The sequence below is a fragment of the Vitis vinifera genome, chromosome 8 (genome assembly GCF_030704535.1).
Source record: "Vitis vinifera cultivar Pinot Noir 40024 chromosome 8, ASM3070453v1".
Classification (NCBI taxonomy): domain Eukaryota; kingdom Viridiplantae; phylum Streptophyta; class Magnoliopsida; order Vitales; family Vitaceae; genus Vitis; species Vitis vinifera.
The window spans coordinates 7,958,046-7,972,335 of NC_081812.1; the positions used below are offsets into that span (position 1 = coordinate 7,958,046).

General features: G+C 43.3%; 1 protein-coding gene across 1 annotated transcript in view; it reads right to left on the reverse strand.

Annotated features, from left to right (window-relative positions):
• Positions 1-562, reverse strand: part of LOC100854783 (uncharacterized) — a 62,845-nt gene extending 62,283 nt beyond the window's left edge. Inside the window, exon 1 of the mRNA XM_010655013.1 lies at positions 211-562. Coding sequence (XP_010653315.1) covers positions 211-562 — 352 coding nt within the window. The remainder of the gene's footprint in view (positions 1-210) is intronic.
• Positions 563-14,290: the final 13,728 nt, after the last annotated feature.

A 14,290-nucleotide genomic window follows, 5' to 3' on the forward strand; every position in this document is an offset into this window, starting at 1 on the left:
GAATATATCCAATCCTAGTATAAAAGTGGTCCAAAATACATAAGACATCCAAAAAACATAGAATATAGATACAAAAAAGGGAAGAGGAGTGATCGTATGATCAAGTAGTAGGCTCCTCTGGTGGATAGGAGGGATCCTCTGCTGGCACTGAGGAAGGCACCGCTACAGGTGGAGCTGGTGGCACAAGACCGAGGTGCTGCTGAATGTCACGGAGAATGAGAGTCTGCTGGTCCTGCTGAGTCTGGAAGTGGTCCATACGCTCCATAATGGTCGTCTGAGTAGTGGTCAGAGTCTGAAAAGAAGCAAGCAAGGCACGGTACTCTGAACCAGGGATAGTGATGGGCGGCTCTGCGGTAGGAGGAACAGCAGGTGGAGCATCAGATGATGCTGCCTCTGGTACAGGCTCCGAGGGAACTGAAGTGGATGGAGTAGGAGGGACTTCCCTTGGCTCGGGAAGTTCTGGGGAATGCTGATGGAGCGATAGCTGAGTCCAGTGTTTAAGAGAGAAGCTCTCTCGACAATGGCGACGAGGCTCAGCCTGAGGGTCTGCAGGAAAACCCATATGCGCCAAAACATGGCAAAGCAACCGAGGAAAAAGTAACTGAATGGAGGTCGCCCTCGTAAGACGCCGCTTATGCACCTTCTCCTCAAAATGGAGGAGAGCGGCCATAATCAAATGATGAGGACCAAAGTAGTAGCCCTCAGAGATACGAAATAATGCCTCTAAAATGGCCCCTCGCCTCTGTACTGTATGCTGAAGAGGAAAAAGGTTGGTGCGAAGCACCACATCAACTAAGAGCATCCCTGGGGGAAGCTCCCTCCTGAAAATGGTCCTCTGGGAAGATGTCCCTCGAGATAGGCTACGAACCATGTCCCACTCAGAAAGTGGGACCCAACGTCTAAATAAAGTGGGATCAGCTGGTGCATAAGGGATATGGAAAGCCTCGGCAATCTGTCGAGCCCCCAAAATACCCTGGCGTCCATCAATGGTAAAAAGTATCGAGGCTGGTACCGGGATGCCACGAGTAGTCATAGACTGGTAAAAGTCTAAAACTACTCGAGGATAAAAGAACTGGGGCGGAGTCATAAAGGGTACAAGATGGTACCTCTGAAGTAGGTTGTATGAATCCCGCAAGTCAGTCTGCTGGCGCAACATAGTGTGCTCAAAATATGCCTCGGCATGAAATGATTTGGACCGGCAATCTGAGTTGCCCTCAATAGGCGAGCTGGGTCTAGGGCGTCTGATGGATGGCGGCTGAGACTGTGAATCCCGAGGCGCTCTAGAGGACTCTCCTTGCTTTGAAGTCTTGGATTTCTTTGTAGGAGGACCCCGAAGTGGAATCTGAGTAGGGGCCACAGGTGTGGCAGATGCTCTTCTCGTATGGTATCTCCTCTGAGAGGCAGAATCATCTAAATGTGGCGGCGCATCTAGTGGGGCCCGCACAGGGGCGGCTCTCTCACTGCTCTGGGGAGCTGAGGTATGTCCTCCTCGGGTCTTAGGCATAATGAAGTAATGAAACGAGGCTCACAGGCTTTGGATTGGGGAGGGCAGAGATGGAAAAAGTGAAAAATTGGCACAAGGTAGGGGTTATGTGAATTTCGCATAACACATGAGGGAATGCGAAAATTTCGCATTTGCACTATTCACACGCCCACTTGAAGTTTTGAAGCTCATTGAAATTGTGGAAATTTTTGGCTTTTGAGGGTGGGAAATGCTGGCTAAGGTAAGAAAAGAATTTTTCACGGTGAATAGGCTTGGAAATTGGAGCTTTTTCACGAAGAAATTTTGAAAATTGGAGCTCCTCTACCCGGCGGCCATGGGTTCTCTTTGAAGAAAACGTGGCTTGAATGCTTGGTTTGAGGTTTTGAATTGGTGAATACAAGGCTGAAATTGGTTAAGGGTTGGATTTAGAGTGTTGAGTGAGGAATTGGGAGGCTTTTGATGGTGGAAAAAAAACTGAAAATTGAAGTGGTGGACGGTGATGAATAGTGGCTGCCGCGGCTATGAGGTGGAGTTATGGAGATGGGCTGCCATGGTGGTGTTGAGAGTGGTGAATGATGATGAAAAGAAACTTAAGGAAGGGATTTGGTGATCGGAAGAGAGGTGCTACGAGAAATGAAGAAGGAATTGAGCATGGGAAGAGGAGAACACGGCTTTAAAAAGGAAATGCAAATTTCGCATTACCCCTTATGTTATGCGAAAATTTCGCATTCCTGTGAAATTCAGACAGAGAGCATGGTTTTGCAAATTTGTCTCAAAAACGAATTCGCATATGGTTCGCATTCCTGTGAAATTCGCATAAGGGATTTTGGGAAGGGACCGAGAGCATGTTTTTTTGGAAATTGCCACAAAAGCATTTTCGCATAAGGGGTGTGTTATGCGAAAATGGCTGAGACTTTGTTTTTTCTCCCCTGTTTTGCCTTGCTTTCACCATGACTTCATTCTTCAAGCTTTCCCACCTGAATGTTAACACAAAAAACCAATTCAAAACACATTAGAACGGCATTAAAGTCAAAAATAAAAATCAAAACATGGAAAAACACAAGAAAAAAACTAGATTAAATTAAAATCAACTTAAAAGAAAACAAAAAGAGGATGAACTCTTTAGTCTTTGAAAAGACTAAGTTCATCCATAAACCAAGTATTTTCATGTTGGAGGTGGATCAAGGAGGATGAATTCCTCCTTGTCTCGGGAAAATGATTCTATATAAGGCTTAAGACGATGCCCATTCACTTTGAAAGTTCGAGTGCTATTGAAGTTGAGTAGTTCCACTACTCCATTTGATTGCACATCATGAATTATGAAAGGACCCGTCCATCTTGATTTCAATTTTCCCGGAAAAAGATGAAGCTTAGAGTCATAAAGCAACACTCTTTGTCCCTTGGCAAAATTCTTTTGTTTTACCAATTGATCATGCCATTTCTTCAACCTCTCTTTTGCAATTTTTGAATTAAGGTAAGCATCATTCCTCATTTCCTCCAATTCATTTAAATCCAAACATCTCTTCAACTCGGCTCTTGTCAAATCCATGTTGAGTTTCTTGATTGCCCACCATGCTTTATATTCAACCTCCACTGGAAGATGACACGCTTTGCCATAAACAAGGCGATAAGGAGACATTCCAAGAATGGTCTTGTAAGCGGTCCTATAAGCCCATAAGGAATCCAGGAGCTTAATAAACCAATCCTTCCTATTCACATTCACCACCTTCATCAGTGTATTCTTGATTTCCCGGTTGGCTAACTCAACTTGGCCACTTGTTTGGGGATGATAAGGTGTAGCTACCTTGTGCTTAACCCCATACTTGGCTAGAAGAGTCTCAAAAGGTTTATTGCAAAAATGGGTTCCTCCATCACTGATAATGGCCTTAGGCACTCCAAATCTTGCAAAGATGTTGTCCTTGAGGAATTTAAGAACCACCTTATGATCATTGCTCTTACATGGGATTGCTTCTACCCACTTAGAGACATAATCCACTCCCACCAAAATGTAGGAATGTCCAAACGACATTGGAAATGGTCCCATGAAGTCTATCCCCCAAACATCAAAGACATCCACTATCAAGATAGGATTCAAGGGCATCATATTTTGGCGTGTTAGCTTACCAAGCCTTTGACACCGATCACATCCCTTGCACATAGAGTGGGCATCCTTGAAAAGAGAGGGCCACCAAAAACCTGATTGGATCACTTTCATTGCTGTTTTCTGGGAGGCAAAATGACCTCCACATGCATTATCATGGCAATGGGAAAGAATTCCTGATTGCTCTTGTTCAGGAACACATTTCCTTATGATTTGATCCGCACAATATTTGAAGAGAAAAGGCTCCTCCCAATAATAGGCATGGATCTTAGCAAAGAAATGCCTCTTGTCTTGGGCACTCCACTCACTTGGTACTTCTCCAGTAACCAAGAAATTTGCAATGTGAGAATACCATGGAGCTACCTCTATTGACATGAGAGACTCCTCAGGGAAGTCATCATTGATAGGCAGACCATGTGAGTCATGTGATATCACAAGTCTTGACAAGTGGTCAGCTACCACATTTTCTACCCCCTTTTTATCCCGGATTTGGAGATTGAATTCTTGGAGCAAAAGGATCCATCTTATCAATCTTGCCTTGGCATCTTGCTTGGTTAGCAAGTACTTCAAAGCGGAATGGTCAGTAAACACCACTATAGAGGACCCTACCAAATAAGCACGAAACTTATCCAAGGCAAAAACTACTGCCAACAACTCCTTCTCAGTAGTTGTGTAGTTCCTTTGAGCCTCGTTCAAAGTTTTGCTAGCATAATAAATTACATAGGGCTTTCCATCTTCTCTTTGCCCTAAGACAACCCCCATAGCAAGGTCACTTGCATCACACATTACCTCAAAAGGTAACTTCCAATTTGGGGCTCTCACTATTGGTGCAGTTGTGAGGAATTGCTTCAGTTCCTCAAAACTCTTCTGACACTTCTCATCCCACACAAACTTGGCATCTTTTACCAAGAGTTCACAAAGAGGCTTTGAGATTTTTGAGAAATCCTTAATGAACCTCCTATAGAACCCGGCATGTCCAAGGAATTGCCTAATTCCCTTAACATTTGTGGGAGGTGGCAACTTAACAATAAGCTCCACCTTAGCCTTATCTACCTCAATGCCATTTTTGGAGATGATATGTCCTAAGACAATTCCTTGTTGTACCATAAAATGGCACTTCTCCCAATTTAGCACTAGGTCTTTCTCAATACATCTTTGGAGAACAGCTTCTAAATGCAACAAACACTCCTCATAAGAACTTCCATAAACAGTGATGTCATCCATGAAGACTTCCATGATGCGCTCCACCATATCACTGAAGATGCTCAGCATACATCTTTGGAAAGTTGCAGGAGCATTGCATAGACCAAAGGACATTCTCCTATACGCAAAAGTACCAAAGGGGCAAGGGAAGGTTGTCTTTTCTTGATCTTCCAAATCAATCTCTATTTGGAAGTACCCCGAGTACCCATCCAGAAAACAGTAGAAAGGATGTCCTGAGACTCTCTCAAGGACTTGGTCCACGAAAGGCAATGGGAAATGGTCCTTCCTAGTCACTGAATTCAACCTCCTGTAGTCTATACACACCCTCCATCCTGAGGTAGGGCGTGTAGAGACTTCCTCCCCTTTCTCATTCTGGACCACAGTGATTCCAGATTTCTTTGGGACTACTTGGGTGGGGCTCACCCACAAACTGTCTGAAATGGGATATATGATCCCAGCTTGGAGTAGCTTCAGAACTTCACCCCTCACCACTTCTTGCATGTGAGGATTCAACCTCCTCTGGGGCTGCCTCACTGGTTTCGCATCATCCTCCATATAAATATGGTGGGTGCACACCAAAGGGCTAATCCCTTTCAGATCAGAAATTTGCCATCCAATGACTTTCTTGCATTTCCTGAGGACTCCCAAAAGATTATCCTCTTGATCACTAGTAAGAGTTGAAGAAACCACCACTGGACATTTCTCATTTTCCTCCAAATATGCATATTTCAAATCAACAGGAAGCGGCTTCAAAACAAGCTTTGGAGGTTCATCCACAGTTGCTTCATGTGAGTCTTCTTGGTTGAACAGTGGTAAGATCTCTTCCCGTCTCCTCCAAGGAGACATGATAGGTAGAACATCAGAGGGTTCAGGTAACCCTTCTTCAAACATTTCAAGGCTTTCATTCAAGCTCTCTTGTAAATTATTGTCACAATGCTCTTCAACCAAGGTGTTGATCAAGCACACCTCCTCCAATCCTTCCTCTTCTTCTGGGTGAAGATGCCTCTTGCATAGGTGGAATATGTTTAATTCCAAGGTCATATTCCCAAATGTGAGCTGCATCACCCCATTTCTACAATTGATGATGGCATTGGAGGTAGCTAGGAAAGGTCTCCCAAGGATAATTGGTACATAGTTTGCTTCCTTCACTGTGGGATCAGTATCAAGCACAACAAAATCCACAGGATAGTAGAATTTGTCCACTTGAACTAGAACATCCTCTATCACCCCCCTTGGGATTTTTACTGACCTGTCAGCTAAGGAGAGAGTGATGGCTGTGGGCTTCAATCCTCCAAGTCCCAGTTGCTTGTACACAGAGTATGGGAGCAAATTCACACTTGCCCCCAAGTCTAGTAAAGCTTTCTCCACATGTGTCCCTCCAATGTTGACTGAAATGGTGGGGCATCCCGGATCTTTATACTTAACTGGAGACTTACTCTGAATGATAGCACTTACTTGCTCAGTGAGGAATGCATTCTTTGTCACATGTAACCCTCTCTTGATCTTGCACAAGTCCTTTAGAAACTTTGCATATGTGGGGACTTGTTTGATCATATCAAGTAAGGGTATATTCACCTTTACTTGTCTCAAGACTTCAAGAATTTCTGATGAATTCTTGATTTCCTTCTTTCCATGTAAAGCTTGAGGAAAAGGGGGAGGCATATGTTTCTTCATCATATCCTCTTTAATCACTATCCTTGGCTCTTCTTCAATGCTTGATTTGGATGCACTTTTCTTCCCACTCTTCTCTTCTTGGTTATTGCTCTCTTTGACCAAGGTTTTCTTTGACATGAGTTCTTCATCTTGCTTCACCTTAGGCAGGGGTTGATCAACCTCTTTTCCACTCCTTAAAGTGATCACAGCTTTAACCTCCCTCAACTTTGAAGACTCCCCCTCTTGGGTTTCAACTTCATGAACACCCTTGGGATTTTGGCTTGGTTGAGAGGGAAACTTTCCCTTCTCATTCACAGTGTTGAGGTTGGTAAGCCTAGAGATGGAGTATTGAATATTATCTATCTTCTGAGATATATCATTTTGCATCCCCTCCATTCTCTTAATTTGAGATCTCTCAACATTTTCAATCTTTTGATGCAATTGGGAGTTGATTGCCTTTTGTTCACCCACAAAGTCACCCATGACTTTACTTAGGTTCACAATGGCTTGCTCCACTGAAGAGGTTTGTTAAGGTGCTTGGGTTTGGGCTTGTGGTTGGTATGGAGGTGGTCTTGGTTTCCAAGAAAAATTTGGATGGTTTCTCCAGCTTGAGTTATAGGTGTTTCCATAAGGTGCATTGTTGTTAGGCCTAAATTGCCCCACAACATTGGCTTGATCACCTAACATCTCTCTCACAGCTGGCATGGTTGGGCACTCATCTACCACATGATCACATGATTGGCAAATGGTGCATGGCATGACATGGGCTTGGGTTTCAGAAATGGCTTGGACTTCATGCATCTTTTTCAACTCAAGTTCTTCCAATCTCCTTGCTATTGTTGCCACTTTAGCTTTCATGTCCATGTCTTCACTTAATACATACATTCCACCTTTTGGATTTTGGGTTGGTTGAGAGGGAAACTTCCCTTTCTCTCTTGAGTTGGGCTCATCCCATCCTCTTGACACTTCAGACACATAACTTAAAAAGTCCATGGTTTCTTCCGGATTCTTGCTCATAAAATCTCCCCCACACATGGTTTCAAGAATTTGCTTCATGGAGGAAGACATTCCATCATAAAAATAGCTCACCAAGAGCCATGTATCAAAGCCATGACGAGGACAAGCATTGATGGCCTCCATATACCTTTCCCAACATTCATGGAACTTCTCATTTTCTTTAGCAGAAAAATTTGAAATTTGTCTCTTCAACCCATTGGTCCTATGGGTGGGGAAAAATTTCTTCAAAAATTCGGCCTGAAGATCAACCCAATTCCTTATGCTCCTTGGCCTTAAAGAATTAAGCCATATTTTTGCCTTGTCCTTCAAAGTAAAAGGGAATAGCTTGAGTCTCATCAAGTCTATTGAAGCTCCTCCCTCTCTAAAGGTATTGCAAACCTCCTCAAACTCCTTGATATGGGCATATGGATTCTCACTCTCCATTCCATGGAAATTTGGTAGAAGGGGCACAATATGGGGCCTTATAACCAGCTGCTCAAGAGGAGGCAGGATGCACGAGGGTGCACTCATCCTTGGTGGGTGCATTCTATCCCTCATGGATAAATATGCATTGGGATTACCCCTTTGACCTTGTTGAGAATTCTGATCCTCTGGTGGAGGGTCCATGATATTAACACAAATATCCAACTCTGTGTCTTGAGGATTCTTAATCCTTACTAATCTTCCCTCTTGGTCCCGAATCCAATAGGGCATGCAAAAGTTACTACTTACCTGAAATAAAACAAAAACAACAAAAACAAAAGAAACCTAGAAAAAAGTTAAGGTTAGAAAGAAAATGAAAATAAACCTGACAAAAATAAAATGAAAGGAAATGAAGTTAGTGAAAAAGGAATTCACCAAACTTGTGATGGAAATCACAAGTAGCCTCTAAAAGGTTGCATCACTGTATTGTGGCACCATCCCCGGCAACGACGCCATTTTGGTTCGCGTGTAACTCCAAATGGGTCATTTAATCAAAAACATTTATAAAACCTATGACCTCGTACTAATGTAGTAAAGCTACTATAGTATAGTGGCTCTAGGGTCGAACTCTGGGCTGGGTTTTCATTCTACCAGTGATGTATTCAAAATTAGAAATTGTATTTAATGATTTCCTTAATCAAAAACTTAAAGTTTAAAAGAAAATAAAATTTGTTTTGAAAGTGTTTGAAACTAAACTAACATAAACTAATTAAAAATGGAAGAAAGAAAGTCTCCTGGAGCTAAGGGTTGCTAGGATCAAGTTCAGAATAGAAAGTGGAAAATTCTGGATTTTTCTCCTCGCATTGGGGATTTAACCTATAGTTATTTCCCGAACCGGTATAGGTTTGAAAATGAAGATTTAATCCATAAAAGATCAATAGAAATGGTAGTCAAGGTCCATTAATGGCTTAAGACACTATGGGTCTTCACCTTGAATCACTTTCCAATGACTCGTACATGATAACTAATGGACTAATATGAATCTAGCAATAAGCATCCATAAAGACCTGAAGCTTACCATGTATTGGTCATTCAAAGTGATTCTAAGGGGTTTAAAGCAAAACTTTGGATTTAGAAGCCATTTATGAATTCCAACTACCTGAATTTAATGCATGGAAGCTTTCCACCTTTTCATCTGGACTTTTCACCTAGCTTCCTTTACTCCAAGAAACCGAAAGTTTAGCCTCTCATCCTCCGGGCAAACATCCTTAGAGGTTGTTTGGCTTCCATGAAAAAGAAAATAGTAAAGAGCAAAGAGAACGAGAGAGCTCTGCAAAATTCTAAGTGTAAAAATGTAATACGTATTCCATATGTTTCAAGAGGTGATTTCCACCCCTTATAAAGTCTTTACAAAAGCCATAGCTTATGATTGGTTAATTACAAGGATAATAAAGGAAATTACATCACAAAATACAAAGGAAAATATCTAAAGTGGAGTCGGCAAAGGGCAGAGCAAAATTCGCAACACGCATGGGTTATGCGAACCATATGCGAATGTTATGCGAATTTCGCATATGCTCTTGTGGAATGCGAAATTTTCGCATATGCTGGAGCAGTTGGCTTCCGAAGGCCATATCTTCCTCATTTCAGCTCCAAATCGTACACGGTTTGAAGCGTTAGATTCTTGACTTCCAGAAATTTAAAATGGTATATAGCATGTAAAAAATGGACTTCGGAAAGTGCTCCAAAAGTGTGAAAGAAGACTGCAGCTGCTACATCTTGATTTTTTTTCACTTTGCTTCTCTTTGCTTCTCTCCTTTGCTTGACTTGTCTTAATGATCCAAAAAGCTATCAAAACATTAAAACTAGCCACAAATATGATTAGAAGACATTGCTAGGTCCTTAACATGCCAATTGGACTAAAGATGGAGAACTACTACACAAAAGTGCTTAAAACATAATGCATTAAAGGTGTAAAATAGCACTTTTTGGGTAGTAATCACTTCCCTTAATGGATTTCTGAGAGACATAATGAATATCAAATTCTGTAAGAAGCACTAACCATCTCATCAGTCTACCAGCCAAAGCAGGTCTATCAAACAAGTATCTCAATGGATCAAGATGGGAAATCAAGTATACTGAATACTCTGTCATGTAATGCCTCAACCTCCTAGTAGCCCATACTAGCGCTAAGCAAAAGCGCTCAATCATAACATATCTCATCTCATATTCCAGCATCCTCTTACTCAGATAGTAGATAGCTCGCTCCTTTCCTAAGTCATCCAGCTGAGCTAGCATACATCCCAAGGCCATGTCTGAAACTGACAGATATAAGAGAAGTGGACGCCCTGGCATGGGAGGCACTAAAACAGGAGGAGAAAGCAAATACTCCTTAATCCTTTCAAACGCAAGTTGACAATCATCACTCCAAACTGTAGGCTGGTTCTTTCTCAATAGACGAAAAATGGGCTCACATATGTCTGTCAATTTGGCTATGAATCGACTGATGTACTGTAACCTACCCAGAAAACCCCTGATCTCTTTCTCAGTCCTTGGCACAGGCATGTCAAGTATGGCTTTGATCTTATCTGGGTCAACCTCTATGCCTCGCTCACTGACCATATGCCCTAACAATTTCCCAGATGTTACTCCAAAAGTGTACTTCTTGGGATTTAGCCTCAATCTGAATTTTCGAATCCTTTCAAAAAATCTCTCTAGAGCCGCTAGGTGATCTGCTCTGCCTCGGGATTTCACAATCATATCATCGACATACACCTCAACATCCTTATACATCATGTCATGAAATAAAGCAGTGGCTGCTCGCTGATAAGTGGCTCCGGCATTCTTCAACCCAAATGGCATAACCCTGTAACAGTAAGTACCCCACTCAGTAATAAAGGCTGTCTTTTCCATATCCTCTGGAGCCATCAAAATCTGATTATACCCTGAAAACCTATCCATCAAGGACAACATCGAATGGCCAGCGGTGCCATCGACCAACAGATCAATGTGTGGGAGAGGAAAGTCATCTTTAGGGCTGGCTTTATTGAGGTCTCTAAAATCAACACAAACCCTGACTTTGCCGTCCTTTTTTGGAACAGGGACAACGTTAGACAACCACTCTGGATACTTAACCACTGATATAAATCCAACACTGAGTTGTCTTTGAATCTCCTCTTTTACCTGCAGACTCCAACGTGGGTGTAATCGCCTCAATTTCTGCTTAACTGGTCTGGCATGTGGCAGAATGGGTAGATGATGCTGAACTATAGAGGGATCAAGGCCTGACATGTCCTCATATGACCACGCAAAGACATCCAAGTATGATTTGAGTAAATGAATAAGTCTATTTCTTTCATCTATGGATAGGGGTAAACCAATCTTCAGTTCTCTAGGCTGATCATCTATGCCAAAATCAACAATCTCAACATCCCCTGTAGCGGGTGAAACTCTCTCATCTATGGGATCAGAGTCATGATCAAAAGAGTCTTTACCTGAATCGGGCTATGCAATTTCATCATTTATATGAAATATCTGTGAAGTGAGTGGATAAGGTGCAAATAACGAAACATCATCACAAGAGACAGACGAATACTCGTAAATGCTCAAATCCATAACTGAATCATCAGAAACATAGTCAAAGCGGGTGACAAATCCCGATAGAATGTCAAATGAAAGAGGTGGGTCCACAGAGTCGGACGCTCCCTCAATTGGGCCAACAGTGCCCTCATACATATCAATAGTAGGAATAACAAAAGCAGAAAGCTCAGGAGCAGGAACAGTCTGGTCCTCCTCAACAATCTCGATGACAGATACTCCAGAAAGCTCCAATGGCGAGAAAGGCTCACGCTGAACTGTATCAAGGAACTGACTGATACCCAACATGTCCATCTCATCATGATACTCGTCACGAGGAACTACTCCATCAGTCATATCTTCGGGGTCAATGATTACCCCATAATCAGTAGTCTCATCCGGGAAGCACAAGGAGAATAAGCTGGCTCGATCTGGAGATGGTGGAAGGATCATCAGAGAAGCTGACATGTCAGGGGTCTCATCACCCAACTGCATCTGATGAAACACATGCTGAAGCTCACCTAATGTACTATCATCAACACCTATCTCCTCAACACGAGGCTGAACCTCTGATCCCTTAACAAAGTAATCGGCCAAGCTGAAAGTGTAAGGACGAACAGGATAATCAAATGGGATGCCAAACAAACGAGCCCTCACCTTGTCCCTACGTAGTCGTGACATATAACAAACATCATCCTCTGAAGGGGTGAATCCAAGTCCATAAGGAGTTTCATGATCAATAGAAGTCACGAACTCACTAGATCCATGTTGGCGTCGTCCTAACCCAAAACCAGGTAGAAATGACATGCCCCTCATCATATCAAGAACAAGGGTACTACTATGCTGGTCAAATGACATGGCCACGAAATCTTTGCAAAAATCCTGAATCTCAAGGGTCTGTACCTCATCAAATGTGAATCCCGTCAGAAAAAAATCATCATCACTATGACTGATCTGCAATATTGGCTCAGATGATGAAATCATGTCTCTAGTAGACTGCACTGTAATAACCTGTCCGTCATGGATAAACTTCACCTTCTGATGAAGGGAAGATGGAATAGCTCCAGCCTGGTGAATCCAAGGTCGGCCCAAAAGCAAGTTAAAGGAAGCAGGAATCCTCAAAACCTGGAATAATATAGAGAATGTGGTCGGGTCGATGAGCAAATCCATAGTCAAGGTGCCCATGACCTCTCTCTGAGTGCTGTCATAAGCCCTCACTGTCTGTGTGGAGGGACCAAAATCTGAGGGTGCAAAGCCGAGGGCTATAGTAGTGGCTAATGGGCAAACATTCAAGGCAGAGCCATTGTCCAACAAGACGGATGGGACTCTGTGGCCTGAACAAACAACTGTAATATAGAGAGGGCGAGTATGGTCAGAACCCTCCGGTGGTAGATCATCAGCAAAAAACACAATGCAAGTGGCCCTATCAGCTGTCATCATATGAATCAATCCCTCTGGAGTAGTAGAGGTCTCAACACGTATCTGACTCAAAGCTCGAATAAGTGCATCTCTATGAATGCTAGAAGTAGCCAACAAACTCCAAATGGATATCCGAGCCTGGGTGCTCTGCAACTGTCTCAATATCTCATCATCCTCCCTCCTGACCTCCTCACGAGAGTCCGTACCACCAAATGGTCTGGTAACTGGAGGTGCAGCCTGGGCTAATCTCCCACTACGGGTCATAACCTGTACATCAACATCTTCAGGCCATAGAATAAACGGAGCAAACATGTCCCTATGCCCGACATATGATGGTGTAAAAGGAATCAACTGTAACGGTGCTCTATCCGGGATCAAGCTGAATGGTGCAGGGATCGAAGAATCTGATGTAGCTCCTACAATCTCATAGCCATCATCTAGAACAATCATCTCAGGCAATCCATCATCCCAACTCAGCATATGTATGACATCATCCTAAACAAAATCCATGTGATGAATACCACCAGTAGGCGGAGGCACCGAATGTGTGGTGTGAGCAGGTAAAGGGTTCGTGGTCACACTTGGCTGTCCCAAGTTAACCAGACCCTGATCTATCAAGTCCTGAATAGCATGTCTCAGAGCAGAGCAGCGGTCAGTGTCATGTCCTAGACCCTGATGGTAAGCACAGTGAAGGTCCAACCTGAACTGAGGTGGCAAAGGCTGAGGTGGGGGTCTCGGTGCTAGTGCAGTCAACAATCCTCCCTCCATGAGCTTCTGGAAAGCTCTACTCAAAGGCATTCCCAGCTGGGAAAACTGCCGCATCGGTCTCGGTGCAGGTGGAGCCCTAGGCTGAGGATAATGAGCAGGTGGCCTCTGTGTGGTCTGAGTAGCATAAACTGGCTGTGGAGCTGAGTGTAGATATGTGGGAGACATGGGTCTAAAAGGAACTGGTGACCTATACTGCACATGGGGTGATGGCGGATAATAAACTCCAGAAGTCTGTCCAACTGTCTGATAATATCTGGGGGGCCTCGGTCTGACGGTGCTGATGGCGCTGACGTCCCCTGGTCTTTGTCCAATAGCGGGTTTCTTCCCTTTCGAGTCTGAAGGGGAAGAATCAGGCCACAAACCTCTAGCAATACCCTCCTCAATACCATATAATGCCTGCACCAAAGATCCAAAGTCCACGTGTGGGAACCCCATCAAATGTCTAGCAAATCGAGGCTGCAAGCTCTTCATAATCATGCTGATCTGATCTCTCTCAGACGGCCTATCAATGATCTGGGCAATCTTCTCCCTCCAACGGGAGATGAATGATGTGACTGTCTCATCGGGCCTCTGCCTCAGGGCCTCCAACTCCCTCCGTGAGACATCTATGACAGTGTTAAATGCAAACTGTCGTAGAAACTCCTAGGCTAAATCATCCCATGTACGAC